Source organism: Dryas octopetala, chromosome 3, assembly GCF_963921425.1.
Source record: "Dryas octopetala chromosome 3, drDryOcto1.1, whole genome shotgun sequence".
Classification (NCBI taxonomy): domain Eukaryota; kingdom Viridiplantae; phylum Streptophyta; class Magnoliopsida; order Rosales; family Rosaceae; genus Dryas; species Dryas octopetala.
The window spans coordinates 10,332,497-10,350,921 of NC_141368.1; the positions used below are offsets into that span (position 1 = coordinate 10,332,497).

Below are 18,425 nucleotides of genomic sequence, written 5' to 3' on the forward strand. Positions count from 1 at the left end.
TAATGAGATTTGAGCCTCCTAGTCTGACCATACACCTTCACGAACCCACACACATCGTATATGCCGGTATTCTATGAACTTAGCAGCAAATACATAGCCAAACAAATATGAGATTTTACCAAAAAAAACATTGAAATGTTTGTAGTTCCCTTCTATTAGCCTTCAAGGATCTAATGGACAAACTGGACCGACCCATTTGAGAAAAGAGAATAAGCAACCATTTTTTAGAACATAATTTGGAATCTAAATTTGACATGTTTAATAGTACTCTTAGCCATAATAACATTCTACAATCTAATACACAAAAACAATTTCGGCTTAGTGGGTTGGATGGATTTTGCTACTATGTAATATCCCATATGCATCGAAATGTCAACTGGGCCAAATTTGGTTTTGCCAAATGGCCCATCCATGGGTCCAAAGATTATTAGGCCCATATGGTGGAACCTGGGCCAAATGAAATTTAGCAAAGTTGAGAAACAGAATCATTGATATTGATTCATCCATGAGTACTGGAGTAAGCAGAGGTTTATTTGAGAAGAAAGCTTCGAAATCGACCATCATTACTTCACTGGCAAGGGAACAAGAGTTGGTCATGTTTTGATATGGACAAACATGTTGTATCTTCTTTGATCTTTCTAGCCAATCCCATTAAAGGACAAAAAAGTAAAGCCCCAACAAGTTGGCAACTTCATTTGTGGCTTAATCTAAAATATAAGCCTCCAGGTTAGCAGCCCAACTAAAAACACATCGGACTATGCTGTTTGGGCTACAAAGATTTATAAGCACATCAGTTAGCGCAACCGTTGTATGATATGTCAATTAACAAAGGAGTAGCTTGCTTTCGAAACATTGAGAATGCCAAGGTTGCTCTCAGAATGAAATTTATGAATTCATTTGAATGGTTTCACCAAAGTTCATATCTTTACCATTAAGGATTACATTACCTACAATGTTGATGATTTGATCACGCTCCACACGCCTACCCCTAACAAAAGGCGTTGTCATTATAGACGACAATGACAATGAAAATTAAAATGACAGACATGACAATGAGAAAGACGTTTTCATTTTTCAATAATTTTGTTCGGATCCAACCTTTGATCTATCTTAATCCAAACGCATTTCGGTATAAACTTCAAGTCTTAATATAACTAGGCTGGAAAACACTATTAAAATTGGACACTAAATCTCAGGTTTCTTTCTCTTCTGCCCCATGCATTAACATGCAGTGTAATAACACAAGCTGCCAAAACCAAATGATAGTGTTTTCCAAGATCATATTGTCACAAAATGTTCATAGCTTCTTACCAAGATCACATCACAGAGTTAAGTCAAAAAAGCTTCGAGAAACAAAAGATAAAAAGAAAAAAGAAAAAAAACCAGGAAATAGATCAATCATATTTGTAAGTCATCCATGAATGGAGTAATCAAAGGTTGATTTGAGAAGAAAGCTTCCAAATTGGCCATCATTAGTTCACTCGCGCTTCGGGAAGATTCCGTAGTAAAAATAGACCTATGCGGGGACAGAACAACATTGTCCAATGCAAAGAGCTGTTTGGGAACAAGAGGCTCATTCTCAAACACCTCCAAACCCGCACCTCCAATCTCTCTGTGCACCAAACACCTGACCAATTCATTCTCATCAATGATAGCCCCACGCCCTACATTCACAATCACTCCCTCTGTTCCCAGTGCAGATAATACCTCTTTATTAATCATGTGGCGGGTTTGGTCCGTCAATGCACAGCAGATGATGAGGGCATCACTATCAGCTGCAAGCTCACACAAATTGGAGTAGAAAGGGTATGAGAAAGAGGGCTTTTTGGTCCTTGAGTTGTAGGAGACCCTGCAGCCAAAGGCCTCAAGTCTCTTGGCAACTTCAGAGCCAATGCTTCCCAATCCAACAATCCCAACTCTCTTGCCTCCCAACTGAAATTACAGTTCATCACAACATTAATTACATTAGAAGACAGAAAATAGAAGTTAATTAAGCTATGCATTTGAATTTGCAGGTTGAAAAACTTTAGAGTTACCATCTTTTCTCACCACATTAATATTTATCAATATGATATGGTAGTTGATGTGTTAATTAGTAGTTGAACATAATAATTGGTGTAATAGATACACATCAACTACAACTATATCATGTGATCTTCAATATGATCCAATAATGTATTCCTTTAATATTTTCCAATGCTTACTGAGGAGAAGAGGTCCAAGATGCTTGTAAGCACTTATACAAGACTGTAATTTTCTAATTCGGGACAACACTCTACATTCTTTTGCACGCCCCTGCATGTGTGGCGTTACTCATGCCAAACACGTGAACAACTCATATTGGGTGGCGTGCAGCATGTGTAACCACTTCGCCTAATACACATGAACGAACTTGTTCTGATACCATAAAAGAAATTGGAGCATCTAATCCAAAATTAATTGACTATAAGAGAAGAGGCTCACGACTCTTATAAACACATATACAAGATTATAATAAGTTTCAAATGTGGAGAACACTCCACATTCTCTTACATATATATCAAGATGTACATAAAAGTTGAATTTTCTTTTCTTTTTGCCAATTATTGGAAGGAAAATATTTGTTGGAATTTCTTATATTTTCAATAGACAAATAAATACAAAAAGGGAAACTGGGTAGTAGTAATGACCTTGGAACCAAGAGGGTAATTTCCTTTGCTAGTCCAAAGCCCTTGTCTCACATACCTATCTGCTGCTGAAATTTTTCTAAGCACATCAATGAACAACCCAACAGCAATATCAGCAACATCTTCCGAGTACACACTTCCGGCCGTTGCTACGGCAATTCCGCGCCGGCGGCACTCCACCAAGTCGATGTGGTTGACCCCAACAGTGAGAGTCATGACGAGTTTGAGTGCTGGCAGAAGGGGGAGGAGGTCGGCGTTGACACGAGTGATATCGTAGGAAACTAAGCAGAGCAGGGCTTGGACAGAGCTTGCATGCGTGGCCAAGAACTGGTGTAGAGGGAGTGGTGACTCCCATGCTTTGAGGATATGAAAGTTTTGGGAGGAGTTGAGTTGGGAAAGTGTGGAGGAAATCAATGGGGGGAGAATGATTAGGACTTGTGGGAGGTGTTTGGATTCGGAATGATCATCATCAACATCATCGATTTGCAGATCATGGATTTGTAATTTAGCCATTAGTCTAATCCCGAACAATAATCCAATCCAATTCTAAGCATCAAACGAAGACTTAGTAGCATATATCCTCATGAAGCCACAAAAAGTAATAACCAAGTTGTAAACAGGGGAAGGCAATGACGATAGAAACAGCAGAGTCAGAAGGAAACCTTACCGTCTGAGTGACTGGTTATATATGAAGATAGAGTTTATGATGCACTTCGTACAGAAGCTGCTACCAAAGCAGCGAAAGAATCAAACATAGAGGAACACGTCAACAAACATGATTAATTGCTAAATGCTAATTAAGTCAGCATACTTTATAATACAGAATGGACAAATGGTTGGCCAATAATTGTATTTTTTATTTGGTCAATTAAAGCAGAAGTGTTAATTTAGTTTGCCATTAAAAAAGTGTTATTTAGTTTTTTGGCCACTAATTGTACTTTTCTCCCTATGATTTGGATTATTTTTCATTTTAGTCAATGAAGTTTTAAAGGTGTTAATTTAGATTGCAATCAATAACAAAATTCGTCAATTCATCAATTTTCTTTTTATGATTTGACGAGGTTGTGCTGACGCGATAGCCCAAACATTAGGTGGAATGGCTAAAGAATCCATCCTCATACAAGTTCAAGGTTACCATTCCTCCGACCACCAATCTGGATGCCCGCCTCTACAACACACCTGAGATAGAGGGACATAGGAGAGAAACGAGAGAGAGAAAAGGAGAGAGAGGAAAAAGGACAAAGAGAGAAGGAGAGAGAAAGGAAGGTCGGCGGGTTGGACCGTCAACGATAGTAGTGGTGGGTAGTGGGGTCCAGTTCGGGGGTGGGGTCAGGACTTGGTTGGCTGGGTTGGGGTGGGTTGTCTTATGGTCATTCAGGTTTGAGCTAAAATAGTAATTTACTAAATTAATTAAAATGGTGTGTAATAAGAGAAAAATAAGTGTTCATATAGCAATCCTAAAAAACAATGAATAAATTTAACCAAAAATAAGAACAACGATTAATAATTCTTACAAAAAAAATAGCAATTAATAATCGAATTATTGTGATAGAGTATGGTGATGCCAATAGAGACAGCAGAGTCAGAAGAGAACCGTGCTGACTTGCTTTATATGAAGAGTTATCAATGGAAATATGATTTGACAATAACTAATAAAAGAAAATACGTCAAAGTACACTTTTAATCTCTATAGTTGAGCTATTTTTTATTGGTTAAATTAGTTTTTGGCATTTATAGTTTGGTTTAAGTTTTATTAAGGCACTTATAATTTAATTATCTCAATTTTGATATTGTAGTTTACTTATCGTTTCAATTACTTAACTTTGTCAAATTTTTCAATCTAAAAAGTCCAATTTACTCAAACAAATGCAAATTTTTCGATGTAAAGAACCCGTGAAGGGCACATGAAAAGCACATGAGGGATTATATTAGACTTATTAGGTTAAAAAAGTTGATGACATGGTGGTTGCGATGTGCGGCATCAAACACTAAGCAAAATGACCAAAATATCCATACACATGATTGACGTACATGTCAGTCTAATGCTGTCACGTCGTCATCTAGTTATCAAACCGTAAAAAATTTATGCATTGATAAATGTGACTTTAATTAATTGCAAACTAAAGTAAACCACAAGAAATATAATTGAAAGTTTGAAACTTTTAAACCTGAGGAATTAAGAAACAAAAGATCGAAAAATAAATTACCAGCAAATAGAATCTTATTTAGTAATCCATGAATGGGGAAACCAAAGGTTGATTTGAGAAGAAAGCTTCCAAATTGGCCATCATTAGTTCACTCGCGCTTCGGGAAGATTCCGTAGTAAAAATAGACCTATGCGGGGACAGAACAACATTGTCCAATGCAAAGAGCTGTTTGGGAACAAGAGGCTCATACTCAAACACCTCCAAACCCGCACCTCCAATCTCTCTGTGCACCAAACACCTCACCAATTCATTCTCATCAATGATAGCCCCACGCCCTACATTCACAATCACCCCCTCTGCTCCCAGTGCAGCTAACACCTCTTTATTGATCATGTGGTGGGTTTGGTCTGTCAATGCACAGCAGATGATGAGAGCATCACTATTAGCTGCAAGTTCACACACATTGGAGTAAAGCGGGTATGAGAAAGAGGGCTTTTTAGCCCTTGAGTTGTAGGAGACCCTGCAGCCAAAGGCCTCAAGTCTTTTGGCAACTTCAGAGCCAATGGTTCCTAATCCAACAATCCCAACTCGCTTGCCTCCCAGCTGAAATCACCCAGCTGACAGCATCACAAAACAGTAGAAAGTTGAAGTAAACATTTGAATTCTCACCAACAAAAATAATTATTTGAATCTATATAGTAGAGGTTGAAGAATAGGCTTGTTTACCACTAATTGGCTTGGAACCAAGAGGGCAATTCCTTAGGAATTGGGTAGGATATATCAATAAGTTGTTTCGAGAGTTTGAGACATTTTAAAATGAAAGTCAACGGCATTCTGTTTCGGAATGGTTAAATTGGAGACCATATCAGTGTAAGTGAAGGCCAAAAACGTGACTTCAACAAAACTAATTAATAAAATACTGTCACATTAATTTAAGTACTAAATTTAAGATTCAAATTTAGGTACTAAATTTAAGATTCCTAGAAATACTCGTTCTAATATAAAACCGTAAATGATCAATCCTAGGAAAGCATTTATAAAAAAAAAATGTTGGGTAAAGAAGTGATGACCTTGGAACCAAGAGGGTAATTTCCTTTGCTAGTCCAAAGCCCTTGTCTCACATAACGATCTGCTGCTGAAAGTTTCCTAAGCACATCAATGAACAACCCAACAGCCATATCGGCTACATCTTCTGAGTATGCACTTCCCACAGTGGTTATGGCAATCCCATGCCGCCGGCACTCAACCAAGTCGATGTGGTTGACACCAGCACTGGCAGTCACGACGAGTTTGAGTGCCGGTAGTAGCTGAAGGAGGCTTGCATTGACCTTAGTGAACTTGTTACAGAGCATGGCCTGGACTGAGCCTGCATAGGTGGTCAAGAACTGGTGTGGAGGGAGTGGTGACTCCCATGCTTTGAGGATATGGAACTTCTTGGAGAACTCGGATTGGAAAATTGGGAAAGATGGTGGTGGTCGAATTATTAGGAGTTGTGGGAGGTCTTCGATTTCCAAATGGGAGGCCATTGTAGCTTTTTCAGTGATTGGGGGGCTGACAAATTGGATCTATAGGAGATGAATTAGTGAAGTGAAGGAAATGGTTGTCAAAAGACTCAAAACCCAAAATTAGATTCTTTTAACTTTTTTAATTTCAGTTGTTTTTTATTCCTAGATTATTGTAAGCATAAAGAAGTAAAGAACCAAACATAGTGAGTGGGGCACGTCAGCATTGACTGCTATACTCAAGTAGTTTAGTAGCACTCGATTTATTTAAATTTTGGTTTAAGTGTTTAACTTAATTTAATTCTAACAAGAAATTGATATGTATGCTGATAAATCTTTAATGAACACAATTAGTGACTATAATAGTGTATTAAAAGTTTTGGGTCAAAGAAAGTGTGACGAAATTAATAATGACCATGAGAATCACATTTCACTAGTATATTAGAAATTAATAGGAAAATTTAACTCAGTAACTCATTTTTTAGAGCAAATTTTTTTTATAACCCATTTTTTAAAAACTTATTTTTATAACCTTTTTTGAATGTCGACAAAGGTCTAAACTACCCTCCTCATTTTTCACTCTCAGCCTCTCTCTCCCATCCCACACTAATTTCTCCTCTGTCTCCCACCCTCACTCTCAGCCTCTACCCAACCCAGTTTAAGTCATATCAGAGAAATAAATAGGCCTTCTCTTGCATTGATATTGTTTGGGATGAAATGGTTTTTCTGTTAAAATTTGGATTTGCAAGGTTTCTTTTGAATATTGGGTTTGCAAAGGACTGCAATTAGCAACCCATTGAGCACAGCACGGGGAGCAAGGGGAAGAACTTCAAACCACAAGATTTCCTTCTTCTTTTTTTTATTTCTTTAATGTATATTTACAAAAAGTGGTGAATATTTCTTATTGGTTAATGTATATTGATGAAAATTGAAACCAAAACTCTTATTCAAGTTTATAGATTTGGATTTCGATTTACGAGACAAGGGTGGCTTTTTATCTGAGTTTTTTGTATTTCATATCTAAATTGAGTTTTTTATTTTTCTAGGTTATGTCAACTTAATATTATGAGTCGACTATGGTCGACAAGTTGGTCCACGTTGTCCCCAACCTTATTTGTATTTTGAATATGATAAATATGAAGAACAAAATAAGGTAGTTGCAGCAACCATCTAAGGGTAGTTTAGTCCAAAAATTGGCTAAAAAGTCATAAAAGTAATTTTGAAAAAAAAAATAAAAAAGGTTATAAAAACAATTTGCTCAAAAAAGTAGGTTAGTGAGTTAAGGTCTAGAACCATCAAATTTGAAAGGCATTTCCCTATCCAAGTCCGGTAAGTTCCCAACAAGTTCATTCCCACCAAGCTCAACAGCAAACAATTCCGTACAGTTCTCCAAGGATAGTGGTAAGATAGTACAATGATCTAAGGTTTACAAAGTATCCCATAAAGCTTGGAATGCTCCCAGCGAACTTGTTGTTTTCTAAATTTACGGCTTCCAAGCATCCAACAAGCAGGAATTTTCTCAATGAGAAGATTGTTCCCAAGATGAAGGAGTTGTTGTTTTGGACCTTTTGGTGCATCCATCTGATCACAAAAGAAGTGGAACACAGATCCAGAAAATGATGAAGTGGAAAGGTCTAGTGATTTTACTGTGGAGGAAACAAGTGGTAATGAACCATTGAAAATTAGAGGATTTTTAAAAAATTTTAAGGACAAAATTATTTTTCAAAATTTCCCTTTTTAAATTTGTGTCAAGCAATACGGTGCAGTTATAGGGAATTTAGTGACACTAAAAATGTGTCACTAAACAATCCTAAGCTGTTACTTATCTTTTATTTTTCATAGACAATGTTAAATAGGCCAACTAGCAATTTGTCATATTAATCTCGACCAGACGCGATTGCTTTCAGACACATGGAGAATGCCAAGGTTGCTCTCAGCCATAATTCATTGCAATGGTTTTAGCAAGCTTCGGATCTCAACCAATTGAGATTACATGGCCTACAATTTTGATGGCCTGATCAGGCTCCACACCCCCTGCTCCAACATAAAGTGTTGTCATTAGAGACTGGACAATGACAATGACAAGGAGAAACTAGGTCTAAACTTTGAGTGAGATCTTGGTCAGCAAGTTTAAAAAACACCATCAGAAATGGACATTATATAGCTTCTCCTTGCTAAGGAATGATCACTTCCACAAGAACAGAGTTCAGTCAAAAAGCTTCAAGGAAACAAAAGATGGAAAATAAATTACCAGAAAATAGAATCATATTTAGTAATCCACGAATGGGGAAACCAAAGGTTGATTTGAGAAGAAAGCTTCCAAATTGGCCATCATTAGTTCGCTCGCGCTTCGGAAAGATTCCGGAGTAAAAACAGCCTTATGCGGGGACAGAACAACATTGTCCAATGCAAAGAGCTGTTTGGGAGCATGAGGCTCATTCTCAAACACATCCAAACCAGCACCTCCAATCTCTCTGTGCACCAAACACCTGACCAATTCATTCTCATCAATGATAGCCCCACGCCCTACATTCACAATCACCCCCTCTGTTCCCAGTGCAGCTAACACCTCTTTATTAATCATGTGGTGGGTTTCGTCTGTCAATGCACAGCAGATGATGAGAGCATCACTATTAGCTGCAAGTTCACACACATTGGAGTAAAACGGGTATGAGAAAGAGGGCTTTTTGGTCCTTGAGTTGTAGGAGACCCTGCAACCAAAGGCCTCAAGTCTTTTTGGCAACTTCAGAGCCAATGGTTCCTAATCCAACAATCCCAACTCGCTTGCCCCCTAACTGAAATTATCCAGTTGACAGCATTACAAAACATTAGAAAGTTAAAGTAATCATTTGAATTCTCGCCTAAAAAGTAATCATTTGAATATAGAGTAAATTATGCGTTTGGTCCACTTATTATTTTATAAATTCTGTTTTGGTTCACAAATTTTTTTAAGTTCTATACTGGTCCACGAATTGTTTGAAGTGTTCCATTTTTGTCCAAATCGAGCAAAACTGGACAATTTTGCCCCTCAGTTTTGTACCAATGAGTTGACTTTGAGGGACAAAATTGTCCATTTTGGACCAAAATAGAACACATCAGACAATTCATGGACCAATATGAAACTTAAAAAAATTTGTAGACCAAAACGAAATTTATGAAATAATAAGTGGACCAAACGCATAATTTTCTCTTGAATATATATAGTAGAGGTTGAAGAATAGGCTTGTTTGGCACTAATTGGCTTGGACCAAGAGGGTAATTTCCTTTGGAGTTGGGTAGGATATATCAATAAGTTGTTTCCAGAATTCAGACCTTTTAAAAATTAAAATGAAACTCAACACACTCCGTTCGGAATGGTTAGATGGACCATAGGTCCATATCAGATCAATACAAATGAAGGTGAAAAAAACAATTAATTAAGGCCAAAACTTACTTTTGGTCCCCATAGTCTAGGCTAAGTTCTATTTTGGTCTCCATAATTTCAATTGTTCTAATTTTGGTCCTGTAGTTTACATATTGTTGTAATTCAATGACACTATTATTTTTGCTTATTAAATCGTCAAATTCGTTGCATTTTTTGTCGGGTATTTTACAAATCATTGTAATTTTAGTCATGTACTTTACATACCGTTAGAGATTTAGTAACAAATTTAAGGAATTAATGGACGAAAATGATAATGTGTCCTTGAATTGCAATAGTTTATAAACTACGTAATCAGAATAATTAAAACTACAGAGACTAAAGTAGAACTTGACACAAACTACAGAACCAAAAATAAAATTTAGCCATTAATAATATGAATTAATAAAACATTGTTATAACATTTGAGATTCCTAGCAATATTCATTCCAAAATATAATCATCAATCCTACGAAAAAAAAAAAAATGTTGGGTATAGAAGTGATGACCTTGGAACCAAGAGGATAATTTCTTTTGCTAGTCCAAAGCCCTTGTCTCACATACCGATCTGCTGCTGAAATTTGTCTTTGCACATCAATGAACAACCCAACGGCCATATCAGCTACATCTTCTGAGTATGCACTTCCCACAGTGGCTACGGCAATGCCATGCCGCCGGCACTCAACCAAGTCGATGTGGTTGACACCGGCACTGGCACTCACGAACGAGTTTGAGTGCCGGTAGCAGCCGGAGGAGGCTTGCATTGACCTTAGTGAACTTGTTGCAGAGCATGGCTTAGACTGAGCCTGCATAGGTGGTCAAGAACTGGTGTAGAGGGACTGGTGACTCCCATGCTTTGAGGATATGGAACTTCTTGGAGAATTCAGATTGGAAAAGTGAGAAAGATTGTGGTGGGTGAATTATTAGGAGTTGTGGGGGGTCTTGGATTTGCAATTGGAGGGCCATTGTAGCTTCTTCACTGATTGGGGGGTTGACAAATTGGATCTATAGGAGAGGAATTAGTATAGTGAAGGAAATGGTTGTCAAAACCCAAAATTATATTCTTTTAACTTTTTTAATTTCAGTTGTTTTTTATTCCAAGATTATTGTAAGCATAAAGAACCAAACATAGTGAGTGGGGCACGTCAGCATTGACTGCTATACTTAAGTATTTAATAGCACTCGATTTATTTATCAAATTTCATTTCATTTAAATTTTGGTTTAACTTAATTTAATTGTAACAAGAAATTGATATGTATGCTGATAAATATTTGATGAATTAGTGACTATAAGTCTATAATAGTGTATTAAAAGTTTGGGAAAATTATAGTAAAATTTGTTGGAATTGGTAAAACTCTTTCGATTAAATCAAAAGTAAAGTGTATTACGCAGGAATCATCCGCTCCATGCCTCATTTCATAGGGAACCTCAAAGCGGATACTCCAAATTCGGGAGTCCAAGAGTTTTATAAAACATTCTAAGAAAATGATTCCAACTTAAGTGTCGGAGTCAGATCAGGACTCCCACTTTAAAAGTGTATTCGTTATGACTATTAATTCACTTAAGCGTCAAACGTAGATATTCCGTCAAACCCCTTACACTTTCTATCAAAAATTGATCATGTGTCATGCACGCAATCAATTTTTAAGGACGAAATTGACATTTCTCAGTATTAAAATATTTATAAAAGTAAAACTAAAAGAAGAAAATTAATAATAAATAAAAAACAAACTAAAGAAGAAAAATAAAAACAAGGGTTAAATACATTTTTGGTCCACGAACTTTGAGAGATTTCTCAATTTGGTCCACAAATTTCAAAACGTGACAAAAATACCCATGAATTATCCAACTTTTGTCAATTGAGGAAATCTGTTAGCTTCCATCCACAAAGCTAACGGAAACGGCCATGTGAGAAACATGTGACCACATCCCCAAGGGTGGTTTCGTCCATTCAGACCCCCATCCACCCAGTTCCCTATGTCCTTACACTTCCCTCCACTCCCTGCCAATTTTCCCGCCATTGTACATTCATTTTCCCAAAAAAAATCTAATCTTATACTATTTATGTCAGGAGGTAGAGATGTTATTAAGGCTTGGGTTCTGAACAAAATAAAGCATTTAGCATTTAAGAAACATTTGGATTTTTGGATTTTACAGTTGGGTTGTGTGAGAGAAATCTGAAACAAGGAAGAAGATGGATCCAGTTTTTTGTCATTGTTCAAGGTTGGCCCAACAAAAGACATCATGGACTGATGCTAATCCAGGGAGAAGGTTCTTCGCATGTGCAAGATATCAGGTGAGTTTTATTTTGGTTTTAATGAGAGATCAGTGAGGGTCTCATACCTGGTTTTTTATTTCACTATATTTCTTCATGTGACAGAGCCATGGTGGTTGTGGGTTGTTCATGTGGATTGATCCACCCATTTGTGAGCGATCCAAACAAGTGATCCCGGGGCTGTTGAGACGTATTGGGCAACTCGAATCCAACAAGAGTAGAGCAAGAGAACAGATTTTGTGGTTGTTGTTGGTTGTATCTTGGTTGGTGATATTGGTGATGTGGAATGGAAAATGCAAATAGTCATATGGGCAGCTGATGTAGGCTGTGTGGTGGGAAATTTCTAGTGTGATGTAATGCTAGTTTTAGTAATGCTTAGGTATTTCTATTCTATATGCTATGTAATGTATGGGTGTAGGTGGAGTAGTCTATTTTGGCTTGTGGGGTTGGAATATGTACTGACTGCTTTTTCAAATGAATATGTATTGACTCTTTTGAACTAATGAATTCAATGGCTACAAGCACATTGTCTTACTGGACAAATTAATGGAACGTGACCAAATTGACAATTGAAAATTTACATTTGTTTAAAGAACAAAAAGAACAAAAAGATGGGGTTTGTTTAAAGTAAGTGGGGTTTGTGGGATAAAGAACAAAAAGAAATGAAAAAGAAGGTAGGGGGTTGATTAAAGAAAGGAAATGGAATGATGTTGTTGTTTAAAAATATTTGCTTACTAGACAGTTATGGTACCATTTCATTTCATCTGAAAGAATATTGCACAATATTGCCAACATTTTTCCATAAAATATCATTCATACTGATTATAGGATTTTGCCAATAATTGCTACAAAATATACATGAGTGAATTCTCACCAAAATGAACACTACTCTCATACAAATAACATTCATATCTCATCACATGGCCAAAATAACATTATAACTATACCAGGGTAATCTAATTGTGCAATATTTTAACCCCCTGCCAAAATAAGTCAAATTAATAAACTAAAAGTCCCCTAAATAACTAGATTTATAATTTCCATGTACAAGTTCCAAAATAAACACTCTTAAGAGTTAATTCATCAGCTTGATGTCTCAAATTAAGTCAATTTCATGCATACTCCCCACCCAAGTCAGTTTTAGAATTGGCATTCTGTGATGGCATCCATTGAATACTTGACTGAGTATTGGTCTGCCCAGTAGGCTGAAATAAGACATTTCCAGTGGGCTGAGATGAGATATTTCCAGTGGGCTGAGATGAGTGATTCATAGTGGTCTATCTTGTCCTTCTAACTTGTAGTCAAAGTGAGTTATGGCTTCAATTGATTGCAGTGAATTTACATACAAACACAAAAAGTTAAAGGCCTTTATCTGATTGCTTACAGGGCATTTTTTGGCTTGGCTCACATGTGTCTGGCTCCCTTGAGTGTTATGTGCTTGGCTGCTCCCCTGCATTGATTAATTAACTATAGTCAAAGTGTGCATTGATGCTGTGATAGAATATAACAGCAAATAATTACTAAAAGCATACCTGAGTAGCCTTTTTTCTAGGTGGTGCCCTCCTTGATGTTCTAGCTTGTTCTCCACCAGAGGTTCCCTACATGAAACCAGGTGCATATAGTCAAATGAATTAATTAGTAAACAATTACAACCATCTATACCACATCATTTTGATTGTGCCATACCTGAGTTGAATTCTTCTTTCTTTGACAAGACCTGATGTTATGACCTTCTCTACCACACATCCTACACTTGATTTTAATATAAAGCCTCTTCAACTTTGTTGGATCATGCTCATAAGTTGCAGGTACCTCATCTGGCTCTTTGTTTCTATTCTTCTTTGGCCGCCCAGGTTGTTTGTGGTACACTGGGGGAGAAATTGGATGATATCCTATCTTAAACCACTCTTGTTGATCCCTAATTGGATTGATATAAGGCTCATATGCCTTCAGATATGTGGACTTCTTGTAGTACTCATCAATATAGTCATTGGATCATGATTTTTCCAGAAAATTGCAGCAAGGGCATGTGGACATGGGATACCACTCAAGTCCCATTTCCTGCAACTACACTCTTTTGCATTAAGATCCACTGTCAAGGTTGTACCATAGTGACAAGTTACTTGGAATTTCCCTTCCCCATTCCAATGAGCCAAGCACCAACCAGCATCCACTTTGTTCTTCTCCAGTACCTTATGAATTTTAGGCCCAATATCGTCATGCCACTTCTCCACAGCTTGCCTTCTAACTGCCAATATGTTAAAAACATACATCCTAACCCTTTCAAGCATTGTAAGGATTGGTTTGTCTTTTGCTTGAATGATAGCTGCATTGAAGGATTCACATAAGTTGTTAAGCAATATTTCACATTTTAGGAAGGTATGAAAGTGAGACCTAGACCAGTTTGTTGGTGAAAACTTCTGCAACCAGTTATATGCTTCAACATCTGCCTCCTTGATTACATCCATTGCATTGGTGAATTTTCCCATTGTAGTTGCTCTAGCTGCATCCAAAAGCATATTCTTCAATGTGAGGCCTTTATGATCGACTTTAAAATTGTTATAGAAGTGGCGCACACAATGCCTATGGTGAGAGTGAGGTAGCTCAAGTTCAAGAGCAGGAACAAGGCCTTTTTGCTTATCTGTAATGAAGGTCCAACCATAGCTATTGTTGATCTCCAAATCAACCTTCAAATGTTGCAAAAACCAACACCATGAGCTTTTGTTCTCAACCTCTACCACTGCCCAAACAATTGGATATAGTCCATTGTTGGCATCAATACCAACGGCTGCCAACGGTTGCCCTGGATGAGGGCCTTTGATGTCGCAACCATCCAGGCCAATCAAAGGCCTACATCCATTCCTAAACCCTTTCTTTATTGCACCAAAGCATATGTAAAGCCTTTTAAAGATGATCATATTTCCATTATTGTCTGCATCATTCTGCAGTTCAATTGTGCTTTCCGGGTTAGTCCTTCTTAGTTCTTTAGCATAGTCCCAAAGACAAGCATATTCCTCCATATAGGTCCCTTCAACAGCTTTGAGTGCCCTCCTCCTGGCTCTATACAATGATGTCATTGAAATCTTAACAGAGTGGTCTTGTTTAACAGTCTCCCCAAATGCAGTCACATTCCAGTCTTGATTAGTTCTAAATACATTCAAGTATTTCTCTGAGATCCATTTTGCGGTTGCATTTCTGTTTTTCACCATCCTTGAACATTTATGTTTGTCAACAAACTTTCCAACCTGAAATGTACCACTTTCATCTGCCATGTTTGCAGTGATAGTCCAGGGACACTTTCCTTCACACTTTTCCATCATTCTCATAGAATCATTTTTCACAATCTTAATTTGTCTACCAATCTTGATTGCATATGCTCTCACTGTTTCCCTAAACAACTTCTTTGACTCATACCACTGTCCCAATAAAAACTTTGGATTTTTTAGATCTGTCTTAGGATTGAAAATAGGAAATTTTGGCAACTTTTTTTTGGGGTTCCCATTTCCATCATCTTCAGAATCACCATCCACACTTCTCAGCTCATCTTCAGATGCACACTCATCTGCAGACTCCACAATTTCTGGCTCAACCTCATGAATTATTTTCTTTGATGTGCCAACTTGAGTTTTGGTCCTCTTTGAGTCCCAGCACCATCAGTTGTCTTAGCTTGGCTAGGGCCTACATACTCACACTCAGGATCTATACATTCATCAAAATCCAAGTCATCATCAGTTTGCTCATACTCGGAATCCAAAAAGTCAGGATCATCCTCTTCATTATCACCATCCTTTGCTGACTCTACATAGTCCTCAATAAGCACCTCATCTTGTCTCTTGTGTGCATGCATTGACTCATGCATTAGTGGGGACAACTCTTCATCTCCATCAATAACAGGTTCTATAGTAGACAAATAAACATTTATCACTTTGTTAATTGGCACACAGTTACACATATCATACACCTGCAAGTCATTGGTGAGTGCCATCAAGCCATCATCATCTATTGTACCTGGAAGTTTAAAACAAAACTCATAAGCCCCTGTATATCCTTCAACCTTAGCCATGTCTGTCAAGTCTAACATTGACATAAATTTCTTGTAACAATAGTCAAAGTATGTTATTGAGCCACCCACATATATCCTGTGCGACTCATTTGCATCTATATTGAAGAATCGTCCCCCATGGTGCATTTCAACAGTAAAGTGTCCATCATAATTATCTGCAATTTAAGGCAAAACATAAATACACATGAATGTCACTCCTAATATCCATTAGTTCATTTTGTAAAAGAAATCACGTAGTCAATAGATTTAACCATCAATACAATGATAATGCAGACTAATATGGTATACCATAATTTGAATATGAATTTTGACATTAATAACCTGTAGATTTTACTGGTTGTCCTTCTTTTTTTTAGTATGATGGTGGGCCTAAGCCCACAAATTAAACATAAACAGGAACAATCCTAGCTCTACAAAATTGATGGACGTACATGGCTCTAGAAACTTAATGTAATTTCCAATGAATAGATGAGGCCACTACCTCTTGAGTATTTGTCATATGTTTTGGGCAGCATAAAAAAAAGGCAGCATAAAGAAAGTGTGGACTCTAAAAAAAAGGCATCATAAGGGTGCAAATGAGTGTGGACTCTTTCAACTAGTAGTCATTTATTGCAGGGAGTAGTGCTTTGTGTTATATATTGCAGGGAGTAGTACGTGCTTTGTGTTAAGAAAATATATATGATCCAATATGCAATGGCAAAACAAAGAATTAAGATACCAACTCCAACCATGGTAATAACATTGTGAAAATAAATTATTGTATTCAATACATAGATCCATATAAATAATACCCACCAACCAATTGTATCAAAGCTGCCATAACTTATTGCAATGCAACAAAAATAAAACCCTAAAATTCAATATTGGGGGACCACATGAAAAATCCATAATCAGCCAGACATACTAGGACCACAAGTGAAAAAACAAAGGAAAAAGTATAGATCACAATACTAAACAAGAGAATAAACTATAGATCTTGGGTCAAACAGTAACCATACACTGGTTGCAGGCTTATATTAGTCCTTCTTCGAAAATTCATTCTAGCTTTGTTGAAATTTCAGACTCCAAGTGTCACAATAGCACCGATCTTACACCTAGAACTCACACTTTCTCACTTACCAAACAGGAATTCATCTTAACTTTTCTCTGCAAGATTCCTCATGTTTTCTTTCTGCAAGATTCCTTTTGTTTTCTATCTTCAATACTTTACGCAAGGAGTGGAAGGACATAGGGAACTAGGTGGAAAGGGGTCTGAATGGACGAAACCACCATTGGGGATGTGGTCACATGTTTCTCACATGGCCGTTTCCGTTAGCTTTGTGGATGGAAGCTAATAGATTTCCTCAATTGACAAAAGTTGGATAATTCGTGGGCATTTTTGTCACGTTTTGAAATTTGTGGACCAAATTGAGAAATCTCTTAAAGTTCGTGGACCAAAAATGTATTTAACCCTAAAAACAAACTAAAAGAAGAAAAAAAATTAAAAACAAACTCCCTTCCCCACCCAACCCCAGCTCCGTCGCACCCCCCTCCCCCAGTCCCGTCGCACCCCATCCCCCCACCACAACCCTAGCCCGTCACATCTTTTTTTTTTTTTTAATAAATATTTTAATAGTGAGAAAAAAACATTTTAATATTTTAGACGGAAAGTGTTAACGGATTTAACGGAATAGTCTCATTTGACGCTTAAGTGAAGAAGTCTTAACGGATGCACTTTTGAAGTGAGAGTCCTGATCTGGCTCAGACACCTAAGTTGGAGTCATTTTCCTCAATTTTTTCTAAAATTTTTGGGTCAAAGAAAGCCTGACCAAATTAATAATGACCATGAGAATCACATTTCAGTATTTTAATGACCATGAGAATCATGTTCCCGCTTCCTACTCCAACATTCCCAACTCATCCCTTGCCTCCTAAATGAAATTTTCAGTAGACACTAGCACATTAGAAATTAATAAATAGAAAGTTGAGAGCAAGCTTTCCACACATGGAGAATGCAATGCAAAGGTTTGCTTTAACCAGAATTCATTGAAATGGTTTCACCAACCTTCAGATCTCGACCAATCGAGATGACATGACCTACAATTCTGATGCTCTGGTCAGGCTTCACAAGTACAACTTCCACATTCTATAGACTCATAGAATGTATTATATACACATGTAATATGTAAGTTTTTTGTTTTTTTGTTTTTTCCCGAAAATCTACACCCCCTACCCCTATCCCCAAACAGAAAGTGTTGTCATTATAGACAACAATGACAACAAGGACGATGACGATTCAATCATCTGTTTGGCATACATGACACAGTTGGGGATTAACTTTGAGTCTAAAGGAAATCTTAATCTTCGTCATTAGACGAGTTTGAAGACATTA

At 37.2% G+C, this 18,425-nt stretch overlaps 2 protein-coding genes and 1 pseudogene across 2 annotated transcripts; all 3 read right to left on the reverse strand.

Annotated features, from left to right (window-relative positions):
• Positions 1-1,317: 1,317 nt before the first annotated feature.
• LOC147290732 (glyoxylate/hydroxypyruvate reductase HPR3-like) lies at positions 1,318-3,366 on the reverse strand. The gene is made up of 2 exons (XM_086237740.1): positions 2,670-3,366; positions 1,318-1,932 (listed from the first exon to the last, which is right to left on the reverse strand). Exons 1-2 carry the CDS (start codon positions 3,177-3,179, stop codon positions 1,399-1,401), a joined length of 1,044 nt encoding a protein of 347 aa, XP_086093866.1. The 5' UTR covers positions 3,180-3,366; the 3' UTR covers positions 1,318-1,398.
• Positions 3,367-4,738: 1,372 nt separating this feature from the next.
• On the reverse strand, positions 4,739-6,367 carry LOC147290733 (glyoxylate/hydroxypyruvate reductase HPR3-like). Its single transcript, XM_086237896.1, has 2 exons — positions 5,884-6,367; positions 4,739-5,416 (listed from the first exon to the last, which is right to left on the reverse strand). The coding sequence occupies exons 1-2, from the start codon at positions 6,337-6,339 to the stop codon at positions 4,892-4,894; spliced, it is 981 nt and encodes a 326-aa protein (XP_086094022.1). The 5' UTR covers positions 6,340-6,367; the 3' UTR covers positions 4,739-4,891.
• A 2,217-nt stretch (positions 6,368-8,584) lies between these two features.
• LOC147290734 (glyoxylate/hydroxypyruvate reductase HPR3-like) lies at positions 8,585-10,681 on the reverse strand (annotated as a pseudogene).
• Positions 10,682-18,425: the final 7,744 nt, after the last annotated feature.